Source organism: Leptopilina boulardi, unplaced genomic scaffold (assembly GCF_019393585.1).
Source record: "Leptopilina boulardi isolate dan_hultmark-lab unplaced genomic scaffold, ZJU_Lbou_2.1 LbouV2_278, whole genome shotgun sequence".
In the NCBI taxonomy this organism is placed as follows: Eukaryota; Metazoa; Arthropoda; class Insecta; order Hymenoptera; family Figitidae; genus Leptopilina; species Leptopilina boulardi.
This window is the reverse complement of record NW_026137838.1, coordinates 6,941,397-6,953,469: the sequence shown is the minus strand read 5'-3', so window position 1 is coordinate 6,953,469 and position 12,073 is coordinate 6,941,397. Positions and strand designations below refer to the sequence as shown.

Below are 12,073 nucleotides of genomic sequence, written 5' to 3'. Positions count from 1 at the left end.
TGGAGAAAAATAAATAAAATAGAAAATAAATCTAATTATATATTAGAAAATTAATATACAAAAAAAAGATAAAAGAATAAAGGAAGTAATTAAAAATAAAATTTGTAAATAAAAGAAATTTCGTTTATTTATTTTTTTTTTTTTTTAAAGAACTAATTTTGATTTATATATGGAAAATATACAAAAGGTACAAAAATATAGACAGTGGACACAAAATAAATTCAAATTACAGATAAACACAATCTAATAAATAATATTGATAATGCATAATGGTATTTTTTATTATAATAACATAATTATTTAACATAATCACAATATCGATGGACCGGACGTAATTATACAAGTTTTAGGTAATACGTAATTTTTTTTTATAATTAATAATACGAAAAAGAATGAATGAATAATAAATAATACTAAGGGTCAGTACATAAAATATCATGTGTGGAACAAAAATGACCTCAAAGGTTTAAAAAAAAAAATTAGGTTTTTTTTTTCATAAAATTCTTCTCTAAAATGATTTTTAAATCTCAACAATTTTTTTTAACACTTTTTAAATATTCTCTACAATTTAATTTCATTTCTAATTTACTATTACTTTTTACAATAATTTTCCAAAAATATAATAGTGATTTTTAAATACAGTTTTCGAAAATATTTCACGAAAACATTTATCTTCAAAAATATATATTTTCTATTATTCTTTTTTTTTAAAGTCTATTCAATTTCTAAATAACAAATGCAATTATTATTTTTGCATTGAGAAAAAATGGTCATAGAATTAAAATTTATAGTCCTTGTTATCCAGAGGCTCTTCTTTTCTTGATCTTCCAAAAGTACCGCACATGACAAGGAAATTTGAAAAGGTATCACAATCTAAAATTTAAAAAATTATTTTTGTAAAATGAAAACAATTTCATAAAATGAATTATTAAATTTATTAATGTTAAAAAGTTTCTTTAAAAATTAAAAAAAAAACAACCCACCGGTATCAGTAAAACTGAATTAAAATTCAGTGAACTAGTAAAAATCATAAAGAAGATAACGATGAAGTGATTGCGGTACTTGAAGCCTTCGGACAATTTTCGGTAATTTTGTACCACAAAGTTTGCGAACAATTAATCTCGCTTGATGTGTTAATGGCAATGGTGTTCTCGCTGCTTCCATAACGAGTGCTTTTTGCGCATCCGTTAAACTACTCGATCTTCGAATCATACATGGATCAAAACTTTCGGCAGCCTCTAATAGTGCTTGTAATATTCTTGGTTTATCGGCGGTATTTTGTAATGAATTTAAAATTCCATGTGGATCACGAAATTGTGTTTTAATCACAACTCTTGCACCATATTTTAAAAGTAATGCCACAACTTCCACCGATGGATTTTCATTTGATGCAACATATTCAGCGAGTACTGGCCTTAATGATAAACCCTCATCGCTACGTATTACCAAATTTGGATCAGCGCCTCGTTCCAATATCATTGAAAGAATTTCCAATCTATTTGGTATATTGTCAGCGCAAGCTACATGTAATGGAGAACCAATTATTGGCGATGTTGCATTTACATTTGCTCCTGAAAAATTTTATTTTATTAGTCCAAAGAAAAGAATTTTTAATTTTTATTAATATTATAATCAAGAGATTCTGTTAGAAAATTTATTAGGAAAATTCTAATTTTTGTTGTTTATTATCATTTAATTGTCAAATTTTGTGACTTCAAACTCTTATTTATAAATTATTCTTTTCTTATTTTTGTTTACTTTTTTTTGTAATTTTTAAGATTTAGTTATTTTTTTTTTTTTTAAATTAACGCAAACGATACTTTAATTCGATTTAATAGATTTAAAAATGTACATAATTTTATATTTTTATATTAGAAATAAACTACAGAAAACTGAATTTTAAAATATGTAAAAGAAATCAGGTACATTTTATTTATTATTTTTTTAAATAAATTATCTGTTCTTTCCCAAAATTAAATTACAACTAATTGATTAATATTAACTTGCATTAATAAATTAGTTGCAGTTATTTAAATTTTACGAAATATAATAATGTATTTTTTATTCAAAAAATAAAATTCTGTTTTCTAATTTTTATAATAGAAATTTATATTTTTCTGACATTACTTAAAGACGTCATTCTCACAATTTCATTATGAATAATAAACAAATTTTATTTTCAACATAAATAACAGAATTATAAATTGAGCATCTGAAATTTTAAATTAACTTTTCAAATTCGAAACATAAAACATATTTTTTTAAATTTATCAATTTATGTTCAAATTATTTTCTAAATTAAATTATTTTTGAAGTGGAATTATTTTTAAATTAAATAATTTTGTAATTCAATTATATTTATTTGCTCGATTTAAAAAAGGAAAAAAAAACTTCAGTACAGCAATTTTTATATCGCGAAGGGCGAAATTGGTTAAAAAATTTTATTTAAAACTAAAAAGTGTTCAGAAACTTTTTTTTTAAATAAATCTTTCGTATATAGGAAATTTACAAAAATTAGACAATTGAAGTTAAAATTAAGAGAAATAAAATAAATAAATAAAATAATAATAATAATAATAAATAAAATAATAAAAAAGTCCAATCCAAAACAGAGGAAAAATCTCTGAGTCAATGAATTGAATTCACAAAATTATTAAATATGAAAATAATTAAATTTAAAAAAAAGTTTACAAAAAATAATTATTTTGCACCTAAAATAAATGAATTGTACAATAGATAATTAATTTTAAAAGAATTAAACTTTTTCAAACAATTAAAATTTTAATAAAATTGAATTTTTTTAAATAATTGTATTACAAAAATTCCAAGTGCTAAATGATTGAATATTTAATTAATTATGCTGCTAGATAATTATAATAATTTAAACGTAAGGATTTTTGAAAAATTGTAATTTCTTGAAAAAATACAATTTCTAAAAAAGAAAAAAAAATAGAAAAAAATTTATAAAAATACTCAAAATAATCGAATTTCAAAATTAATTTTGAAAATATATAATTTTAATTACTACAGAATTCCTGTTTTTAAATTCAAATAAATTCTGTATAAATGAATTTATTAATAAAAACAAAATTAATTTTGAAATTTAAAAAAAAATTACCTGCTTTAAGTAGCATTTCAACAATAGCCAAATCTCCCTTAAGAATAGACAAATCCAAGGCAGTTGGTTTTTGATAATCAACACCAAGATCAAGTGTTGCACCCTGTTTTAAAAGAAGATTGATAACAGCTGGATCACCACCAAGTATCGCATAATGTAAAACAGTTCGATAATCATTTCTGACATCTGCCATTGCATTCACATCAGCTCCATAGTGTAATAAAATAAGAACCGATGCGATGCCCTGCAAAACAATGATTAATTAACAAAAAAAAAAAAAAATTATTAGCTTATTCTAACGTTATATAAAATTTATTTCTTAATGTTATATACTGATAGCTTCCTAAAATATTTGCAATCTTCGATCACTTGCCAGAGAATCACTCTCAATATATACATATATATTTTAATTACATAATTAACAAATTTAAATTTTGTAATAATTTGGCATTTGATAACTATTTCGAAATCACTAATTAAATATGAAATATTAAAAAAAAAGAATATTTAAAAAAAAATATTCATTAATTTACTAATTTTTCAAATTCATTTTTTAAACTGATAAAATAAATTTTAAACAATTTTAATGAAGAAACTGTTTTATTTTAATTTTAATATTTTATTAAGCTTATGCTATCGTTAATGACCAATTAAAAAAATAATTAATGTGAAATAAAAATGAAAATTATTATTATAAATTTTAAAAGAAAATTCGAATTTTTATTATTAAAAATAATGAATATCAGCGTAGCTTCATTCTAAGTGAAATAAACTGTTTTTCGTCAGACGAAATTCAATTTTCTACTGTTTTCACATATGTATTTTACGTGTAGCTTTATTTTAAGTAGAGTAAACTAAATTCAGTCATACACAACTTCTTTTCACTGATTTCCTCCTTTCCTAAGTAGAATAAATCGTTTTTGTTCATCCTCAACCCCTATTTTTTTTCTTACAAGCCAAAAAAATCGTTTATCAACAATTTGATAAATGAAATTTTCTTCATTATTATAATTACCATTGTTAGGTAATAATATAATAATAATAATAATAATAATAATAATAATAATAATAATAATAATAATAATAATAATAATAAAACTAATAATTATTATGAAAAAAAGGTAAAATTAAAAAAAAAAACAAAAAGAAAAAATTACAAATTAAGTAAAAATTATCTATTTGACAAATTCACTAAATAATAAAATTATGTAAATTCACTACAATTGTATAGATTCCATGAAAATTAATTAAGTTTTAAAAATTTTCAATGTCGACTTTTCTAAAGATACAAAAATTATCGAAACCTATAAAAAATAGATTTTTGAAAAAAAAAAGAAAGTAGAAAAAAGAAATAATTTTACAATTAAATAAGCAAAAAAAATTTCAATGAGAATTAAAATAAAAAATATAATAAGATGAAGAAAACTAATTATTTATTAAATAAATAAATAATAAAGTAGATAAGAAAATATTAATATTATATGAAAATTTAAAAAAATAAATAAAATAAAGTAAAATTAAAAAAAAAAAATTACCTGAGGCAACCTGGCAGCTTTCATGAGAGGAGTGAGTCCAGCTCGATCTCTCGTATTTGGATGAGCACCAAAAGCCAAAAGTAAATCCATACACTCCAAATCCAGTGGCGAGACCAAATTAATTTCGGAACCAAAAAAATATTTTTTATTCGGATTAGCACCAGCTTCTAAAAGTGTTTTTGCAACTTGTATGTGACGATTTCTCAAAGCCAAACGCAATGGCTCATCACACAATGTGGTTCTTAAAGAAAAAAAAAAGAAAGAATTTCACTAATTATTTAAAGTCAATTGAATTAATTTCTATTTTTATTATTTAATATTTTTAAATAAATGTAAAAAATTCCATTATCCACTAAAAGTAAATTTACACAAAATAACTAAAAATAACTAAAAATGTAAAATTTATTTAAAATTGAAATTTTAATTCTTAATAACACAATTTTAACAATTAATTGAAATTAAACTAGTAAATAATTGAATATTTAAAAAATTGGATAAAGAAAATATTCAATTGTAGAGAAATTGAAATTTGATAATAATTAAATTTAAAAGAATTTGTAATTTTTTGAAAAACAATTGTTATTTTTGTATTTTCACTGAATTTTAACCAAATAATTGAATTTTGTAATTTAATAAATGAATAATTGCATTTTCAAAACAAATTTTTTTCTAATAAATTAAAAAAATTTCCTGTTTTGTGATTTATAACAACTAAAATCGTAATGTAGGTTTAAAATTGAAATTTTAATACAAATAACTGAATTTTAACAATTAATTGAATTAAACTAATAATTAAATTTTCGAAAAGTTGGATAAAATAATTATTCAATTGTAGAGATATTGAAATTTTATAATTATTGAATTTACAAGAATAGAACATTTTTGAAAAACAATTGCAATTTTAATTTTATTCGAAAAGTTGGATAAAATAATTATTCAATTGTAGAGAAATTGAAATTTTATAATTATTGAATTTACAAGAATAGAAAATTTTTGAAAAACAATTAGAATTTTAATTTTGTTACTGAAATTCAACAATTAATTGAATTTGAAGTAATTAAATTAGCCAATAATTGCATTTTCAATTAATTGAATCTGCAAAAAAAATTTATTTAAAAATGATTCAATCATAGAGTACTTGAAATTTTATAATAAGTAAATTTACAAGAATTGGACATTTTTGAAAAAAAAAAATGAAATTTTAACAAATAATTGAATTAGATTCTTAAATTTGATTACATTACCAAATAATGAAATTTTTATTGAATCGAATTAAAAAAAAAAAAAACAATTTACTTTTCAAAGCAAAATTTTTCTGTAAATTTATTTTGTAAATAATTAATTTTTTATTAAATTAATAAATTACCAGAGGGTAAATAAATTTAAAAATTAATCGAATTTGGAAAAAAAAATGAAGAAAAAGTTCCAAAATAATATTAGAGTATAAAAAAATATATGAATTTGTAATTAATTAAATTTGCAAAGAAAAAATTGGATAAAAAATGATTAAATTGTAGACTACTTGAAATTTTATAATAATTAAATAAAAAAAAAAAAAAATTGAACATTTTTTAAATATATAAAATTTTAGCAAATAATATTTGAATTTAAATTTGATTAAAATTACTTTTCAAAGCAATTATAATTGTTTTTTAATTCAATTTTGTAGATAATCAATTTTTCATTAAATTGAACTGCCAGATCAAAGAAGGGCACATAAATAATTTAATTCAAATGAGTTATGTGCCCTTCTTTGATACGGCAGGTCAATTAATAAATTACTAGTGCAAATTAATTGTAAAATTACTCGAATTTAGATAAAAAAAAAAAAAAAAAAAAAAAATTGGTTCTAAAGTAAAATTAGAATAGTGTGAATGAATTTTAATATTTTAATAATATTAAATTTGGAAAAAAAATTAAAAAAGTAAAGGAAAAATTTCTTTTAAAAAAAAAATAATACCTGGGAAATAATTCATCGGTGTCCTGTCGATGATCGACCTTGGCACCATATTTAAGTAATAGTTTGACAAGATCAAGATAACCGTGTTCAGCAGCAAGATGCAATGCGGAATATCCGCATTCATCAGTGGCATCAATATCGGCACCTCTCACCAATAATAATTGCGCAGCATCCTCATATCTTTGCCAAACAGCATAATGAAGGGGCCTAAGGCCCTGTGTAACCACATCATTTGGTTTTGCACCGCATGCAAGGAGAATCCTTATCTCATCAAGTGGTTGCATTCGAATTATTGAGTCGGCCAATTCCCGTTGCAACGGATTAGCGATGCACTCGGACGGCATCTGAAACGCAAATTACGAAAGACATACTCTCACAATATTATTGCATCATTCCACGCGAATGTATTGAGCCAAATCATTATATGCATTGAACCAGATTTCTTCATTTGAAGGATATTTGCAAAAAAAAAAAAAAAGAAAAAAAAAATTCTCTTATTAATTTTCTAATTAAATTAATTGTCATTATTTTTCTCAAACAGAGAAAGAAGACAAATAATAAAATGTCTGTTGTTGAAAAATTTTCACATCGCATTTATTTTGTAAAATGAACTTTTTGGTAAAATGACTGGAGAGAATTTAAATTAATTTCATAAATATGTTGCCATTATTAACCACTAACTGCGAAAATATCATTTTGCTTTGGCTTGCCTAACTTTTCTGCGTCTTTTTTTTGGAGAATATCCAAGTTTTGCAAAATATTCTATGGAATATTAAGAATTTCTAAAAAAAAACGATGATTTTCTTTTAAAAAAAAATAATAATGAGACAAGTGGCTTCAACTTATATTGTTTTTTATCGCAGAATATGAAAATTAAAAAAAGAAAAGAAAGAAAAATTATATAGTAAAAACCAAATGAAATAATAATTAATGATTTTATAAATTCATTTCTAATAATAATTAATTTGTAAATAATTAATTTTAAAAAGTATTAAAAATAATTTTGAGATAAATAAAAAAAATTAACATTTTTTGTAATTTACAATATTAGTAAATTATTTGATTTTGTTTTCACTTCACTAACTTTAAATGGTCATAAATACTATTATATATATATGTATATTTAATTGCAATGATTATTATTGTGCCAAAATGACAAGCAATTGAGGTACAATGACACTCTATAAATAACTTGACGATATTAATAAAATGCAAATTTTCTATTTTCTCATTATATTATTCTATCACTTCAAAAATTCAAAAAAGAAAAAAAATTCTGTTCACACAATTATGATTGATTAAAGTCAAAAAATAATTTTTTCAACTAAAATAACTAATTTTTATGATTATAAAATTAATAGAGCTAAATATAAAACTAAAAAAAATATGTACTTGTAATTTGTACTTTGATTTTCAAAAAAAAGACGTAACACATTTTTCTCTGACATAAAAATATAACAAAAAAAAAAATATTTTTTTAATAACGAAAATTAAAAAAAAAATCTACATTTTTAAATTATTAATTTGTAAATAAATTTTATTTTCAGAAATAAAAAATCAAAAACTAGAAAGATTCCTTTTTTGTATTTAGTAAATAAAAAAAATTTTTTTATGAAAATATAATTTATTTATTTTTCAAAGAAAAGAATTTTCTTAAATTAATGCAAATTTTTTTTGCGTTCAAAAAATAAAATCTACGTGCAGCAAAAAATGTATCCAAAGTTAAAAAAAAATATTAATATGAACATGGAAATTGAAAAAAAGACTTTATTTATGAAAAAAAAAATGTAACTACTTCGAAATAATTTGATTTCAATCTGGACGTCACGGCATGCAAACAACTTTTATCGTGCTTTTACAGTATTTTTTTTTTTTTTTTTTTTTTTAATAAAAATACGCACTTTTGGATAAAGTAAATATCTAATATCACTCTTTAAAGAATCCAGTTTCTGTAACGAAAAGAAGCATATAAATTTTAACACCACAGTATTTGAGAAAATATTTATTATTTATTTAAAAAAAAATCCCAGACTTAAAAATTTGTTTTCCCACAAAAAAATAAAATCATTTCGTAGAAAATAAGCAAAAAGAAATTTTTTTTTGCAAAATTAAACAAACAAAATTTTAAAAAATAAATGTTTATCTTCTTTAAATTTATAACTTTCGATTCGATTAATTTAACAAAAAAAAATTATTATTTACTATTTTTTGTATTGAACCAACGAAAGGCTGAAGTTAACTAATAAATATTAATTAATTAATATAAAAAAATATCAGTAAAATATAATTTTTTGAAATTGTATATTTTTTTTCGAAGCTTATGGGAAAGAAAAAATTGCAAAATTTTGTAAAAGTACACAATGGAAAGAAATATATAATTTAAAAAAATTTTAAATAGATAATAAAATTTAAATTGATAAAAATAAAGAATAGAATTATATAGAACATTGAATAAAATTTGATTATTGATTTTATTAGTTGCATATAATAGAATCAAGGTTGAAAGTGCCTTGAAAATTTTCGCTTATAAAACATTGCCTTGTATTTGAAAATATATATATATTTCTCTATAGTAGACAAAAAGGCCGGTTCATATAATTTCCTGTCGAAGAAAAGTGTCAGGAGCGACAATTTTGAAATGAGTGCCAAGAAAACGACGCAAATTTTGACGATATGATACCGGAAGCTCACGTGGGAAATTCACGCAGTCTGCCACACACACAACAAAAGTGCATGGCAATGTCCTACGCAATATTTATATTTAAATTCTTATATATACATGAATGAAAATTATATATTTCCAATTTTCTCTCATAGGGGAAAACCTTCCTTTAAAATTTAATATTTTTTTTTTTTTTTTTTTGAAATAAATTTATTTTATTCAATAAAAAATTTATTTCGAAATTGAAATTCTTTTAAGGCCAAAAATATTAAAATTATTCCTTTTTTTATTTTAAAAAGTAAATAAAATTTAAAATTTATTGTAATTTCCAGTGAGGCAATGTCTTTTTATAGATTAATGATAAATTACACGAGTTAAGTAAATTTAATTCTGTATTTATAAATTTTTGATTTAAAATAATAATAAAAAAAAAATTAATTAAATTTCATTTTGATAATTATTTGAAAAGATTTGATGGAATTAATAATTTGAACACGTGGGAAATATTTACATTTGAATGTAAATAAAAGCAATGTTTCATTGGCAGCAAATTAAATAGGCAAACATAATTTTAATTATAATTTGCAATTATATTTTTTTCATTTTTATAATTTTCAAAAAATAATAAAGTAATAATAAATCAAAAAAAAAAATAATAAAAAAATTTTAATTTGCTTGTGAAAATAATTTAAATTTAAATTTTTCAAACTAAAAATTTTAAATAATTAAAATGTCCCCGAAATGTCAATTTTAAGGCACTTTCACTTTTTTGAACACTATTAAATAAATAAAAGAGGGTGAAAAAAAATGATTCTTCCGGTTGGTGGTTGCCCCGGATTTCCGGTCCTCCCATCTGACAACCCTGACCAACATAATGTTCGATCCACGAGAGTGACTTTGGTCACACACACATACACACAGAGGGTGAAAGAAGTGGGAGAAATTAAAAGTAAACTTTAAATGAACAAAAGAAAATTCAAAATGATTTTATAAAATAATTTATAAAATATATATATAAAAAAAATTGAATGACTAAATTAATTATATTTTTGTTTATAACATATATATACTTACTTCGAAAATTGTACGATGCTCCAGCATGTAGAAACGATATTATGAACTGCCTTCTTCGTTGGAAACTCGGTCCTATTTAAAGCTTCGAACTGTGATTCCGCCGAAAATAACACAAAGGGATCATGAGGAGAGAGCTTGCGCATATGAAGAAGTCAAATAAGAGAGAAAGAGACAGTGATGGAGAGAGACAACAGCAACACAGCAGCGAATCTTCATTATAATTGAAGCGCAAAGAGGGGGTTGAAAACTCAAAGAACGACGCAATTGCGCGTCGCGACGCCGACGAGACTTACGAGCGCCTCACCGGCAATCATTGTCCTCGTGTTTTCATTTACCTGTAAAAAAAAAGAGAGAGAGAGAGTGTGTGAAAACAAATACATTCGATTTCTAAATATTCGATAAATTTACTTGCGTACAAAAAAGGGGTGAACGACTTTTATAGGGTTTCAAGGGAAAAATTTCCTACGATGGATTGAAATAGAAATTTTTCTTTTTTTTCCCCCCTTTTTTTAAGATATTTTTTCCTATATTTTTCATAAAAGATATTTATTTAAAAAAAAATATTTTTGTATATCAATTTTCTTCAAAAAGCAATTGTTTTTAGAAAAGGAAATTTAAAAAAAAATATTCTTTGAATAAAAAAATTTTATTTTGTAATGGATTAAATTAAAATTAAAAGAAAAAAATTCTGGAATTTTTTAAAATTAAGAAAATTTGTTTTAAATAAATTAAATCTCTTTACATAATATAATTATTACAATTTGATAAATATTCTTTTTATTTAATTATTTCTACTTACTAAATTTAATTATTTAAATATTTTTATTTATCGTTTTTAATTAAGCAAAAATCAAACAAATGTAAAATTGTCTAAAAAGAGTGTAATTCTAACTTAAGGAAGTAAATAAAATGTTAATTTGGAGAAAATAAATTTTCGCATTTCCTTTCAAGTGACAGTCGTAAAGAATAAAAAGGAGAAAAAAATAATAAAAGAAAAGGGAAATACCAACGATACGTACCTAAAGTGAAAATAGAATTTACTGAGAAATTTAAGCGGGTCCTTTCCTTTCTGGTAAAATGCAAATGGTAATTCTGGTATACGCAGAGAGACACAAGAGAACAAAACGTCAAATCTCAACGAGAGTGCATTGCACTCGCTGACAATATTTAAACAAAGCGATATCCAAAAAAAAAAAAAAATTCCTCTTCAATCCTTTTTGACTAGAAATTAAAATTCTCTTTCTTCTTCTTGTTATTTTCAATTTTTTTTCCAATTATCACCATTTCTTTAATTTTTTCTTCTTCATTTCCTGATATTTCTTCAAACATTTAAATTCTTCTTCTTTTGTAATTTCTTTATTTTTTCATTTTTGTTTTATTTCAATTTCTTCAAAATTTCTCCAAAAAAATACTATTTTTTTTTTCAAAAAAAAAGAGAGAAAATAGTCTCGACAAGTTCGGTGTCCCTTTGGTCGTCTAGAGCATTAATAAATCCTTAGCTTAGTCTGAAGTGCGAAAACTTATTTAACTTGCATACTTCAGACAGTAATAAGAAGAAAATTCAAGGGACAAAGTTCCATGAGGCTGAAAAAAAGAAGCAAACGGAAAAAAAGCAAAATGATGGTAAATTTTGGAAAAAAAAGTAAAGAAAAGACAAAAAAAAAAAGATGGAGATTAAAAACTAAAAGAAGAAATACATTTTTTTAAAAAAAAGAACAAAAAAT

At 22.0% G+C, this 12,073-nt stretch overlaps 1 protein-coding gene across 2 annotated transcripts; it reads right to left on the bottom strand.

The window, feature by feature from the left end:
• Nucleotides 1-251: 251 nt before the first annotated feature.
• LOC127281796 (ankyrin-2-like) lies at nucleotides 252-10,566 on the bottom strand. 2 transcript variants are annotated; one of them, XM_051305696.1, is made up of 7 exons: nucleotides 10,350-10,566; nucleotides 8,515-8,562; nucleotides 6,614-6,957; nucleotides 4,654-4,894; nucleotides 3,119-3,362; nucleotides 984-1,571; nucleotides 252-873 (listed from the first exon to the last, which is right to left on the bottom strand). In XM_051305696.1, the coding sequence occupies exons 1-6, from the start codon at nucleotides 10,374-10,376 to the stop codon at nucleotides 1,018-1,020; spliced, it is 1,458 nt and encodes a 485-aa protein (XP_051161653.1). In that variant the 5' UTR covers nucleotides 10,377-10,566; the 3' UTR covers nucleotides 252-873; nucleotides 984-1,017. The 2 variants fall into 2 exon arrangements, with proteins under 2 accessions (XP_051161653.1, XP_051161654.1); XM_051305697.1 differs by lacking the exon at nucleotides 8,515-8,562 and having other exon boundaries at nucleotides 10,350-10,561.
• Between the last annotated feature and the right edge of the window lie 1,507 nt (nucleotides 10,567-12,073).

What these genes read in the sequence shown, in the direction of transcription:
- LOC127281796 (XM_051305696.1), bottom strand. Translation starts at nt 10,376, where the DNA reads ATGCTGGAGCATCGTACAATTTTCGAA. An exon ending in GATATTTACTTTATCCAAAA is followed by an intron (nt 6,958 to 8,514) that starts GTGCGTATTTTT and finishes TTTGCGTTTCAG; the next exon opens with ATGCCGTCCGAGTGCATCGC. An exon ending in ACCGATGAATTATTTCCCAG is followed by an intron (nt 4,895 to 6,613) that starts GTATTATTTTTT and finishes TTTTTCTTTAAG; the next exon opens with AACCACATTGTGTGATGAGC.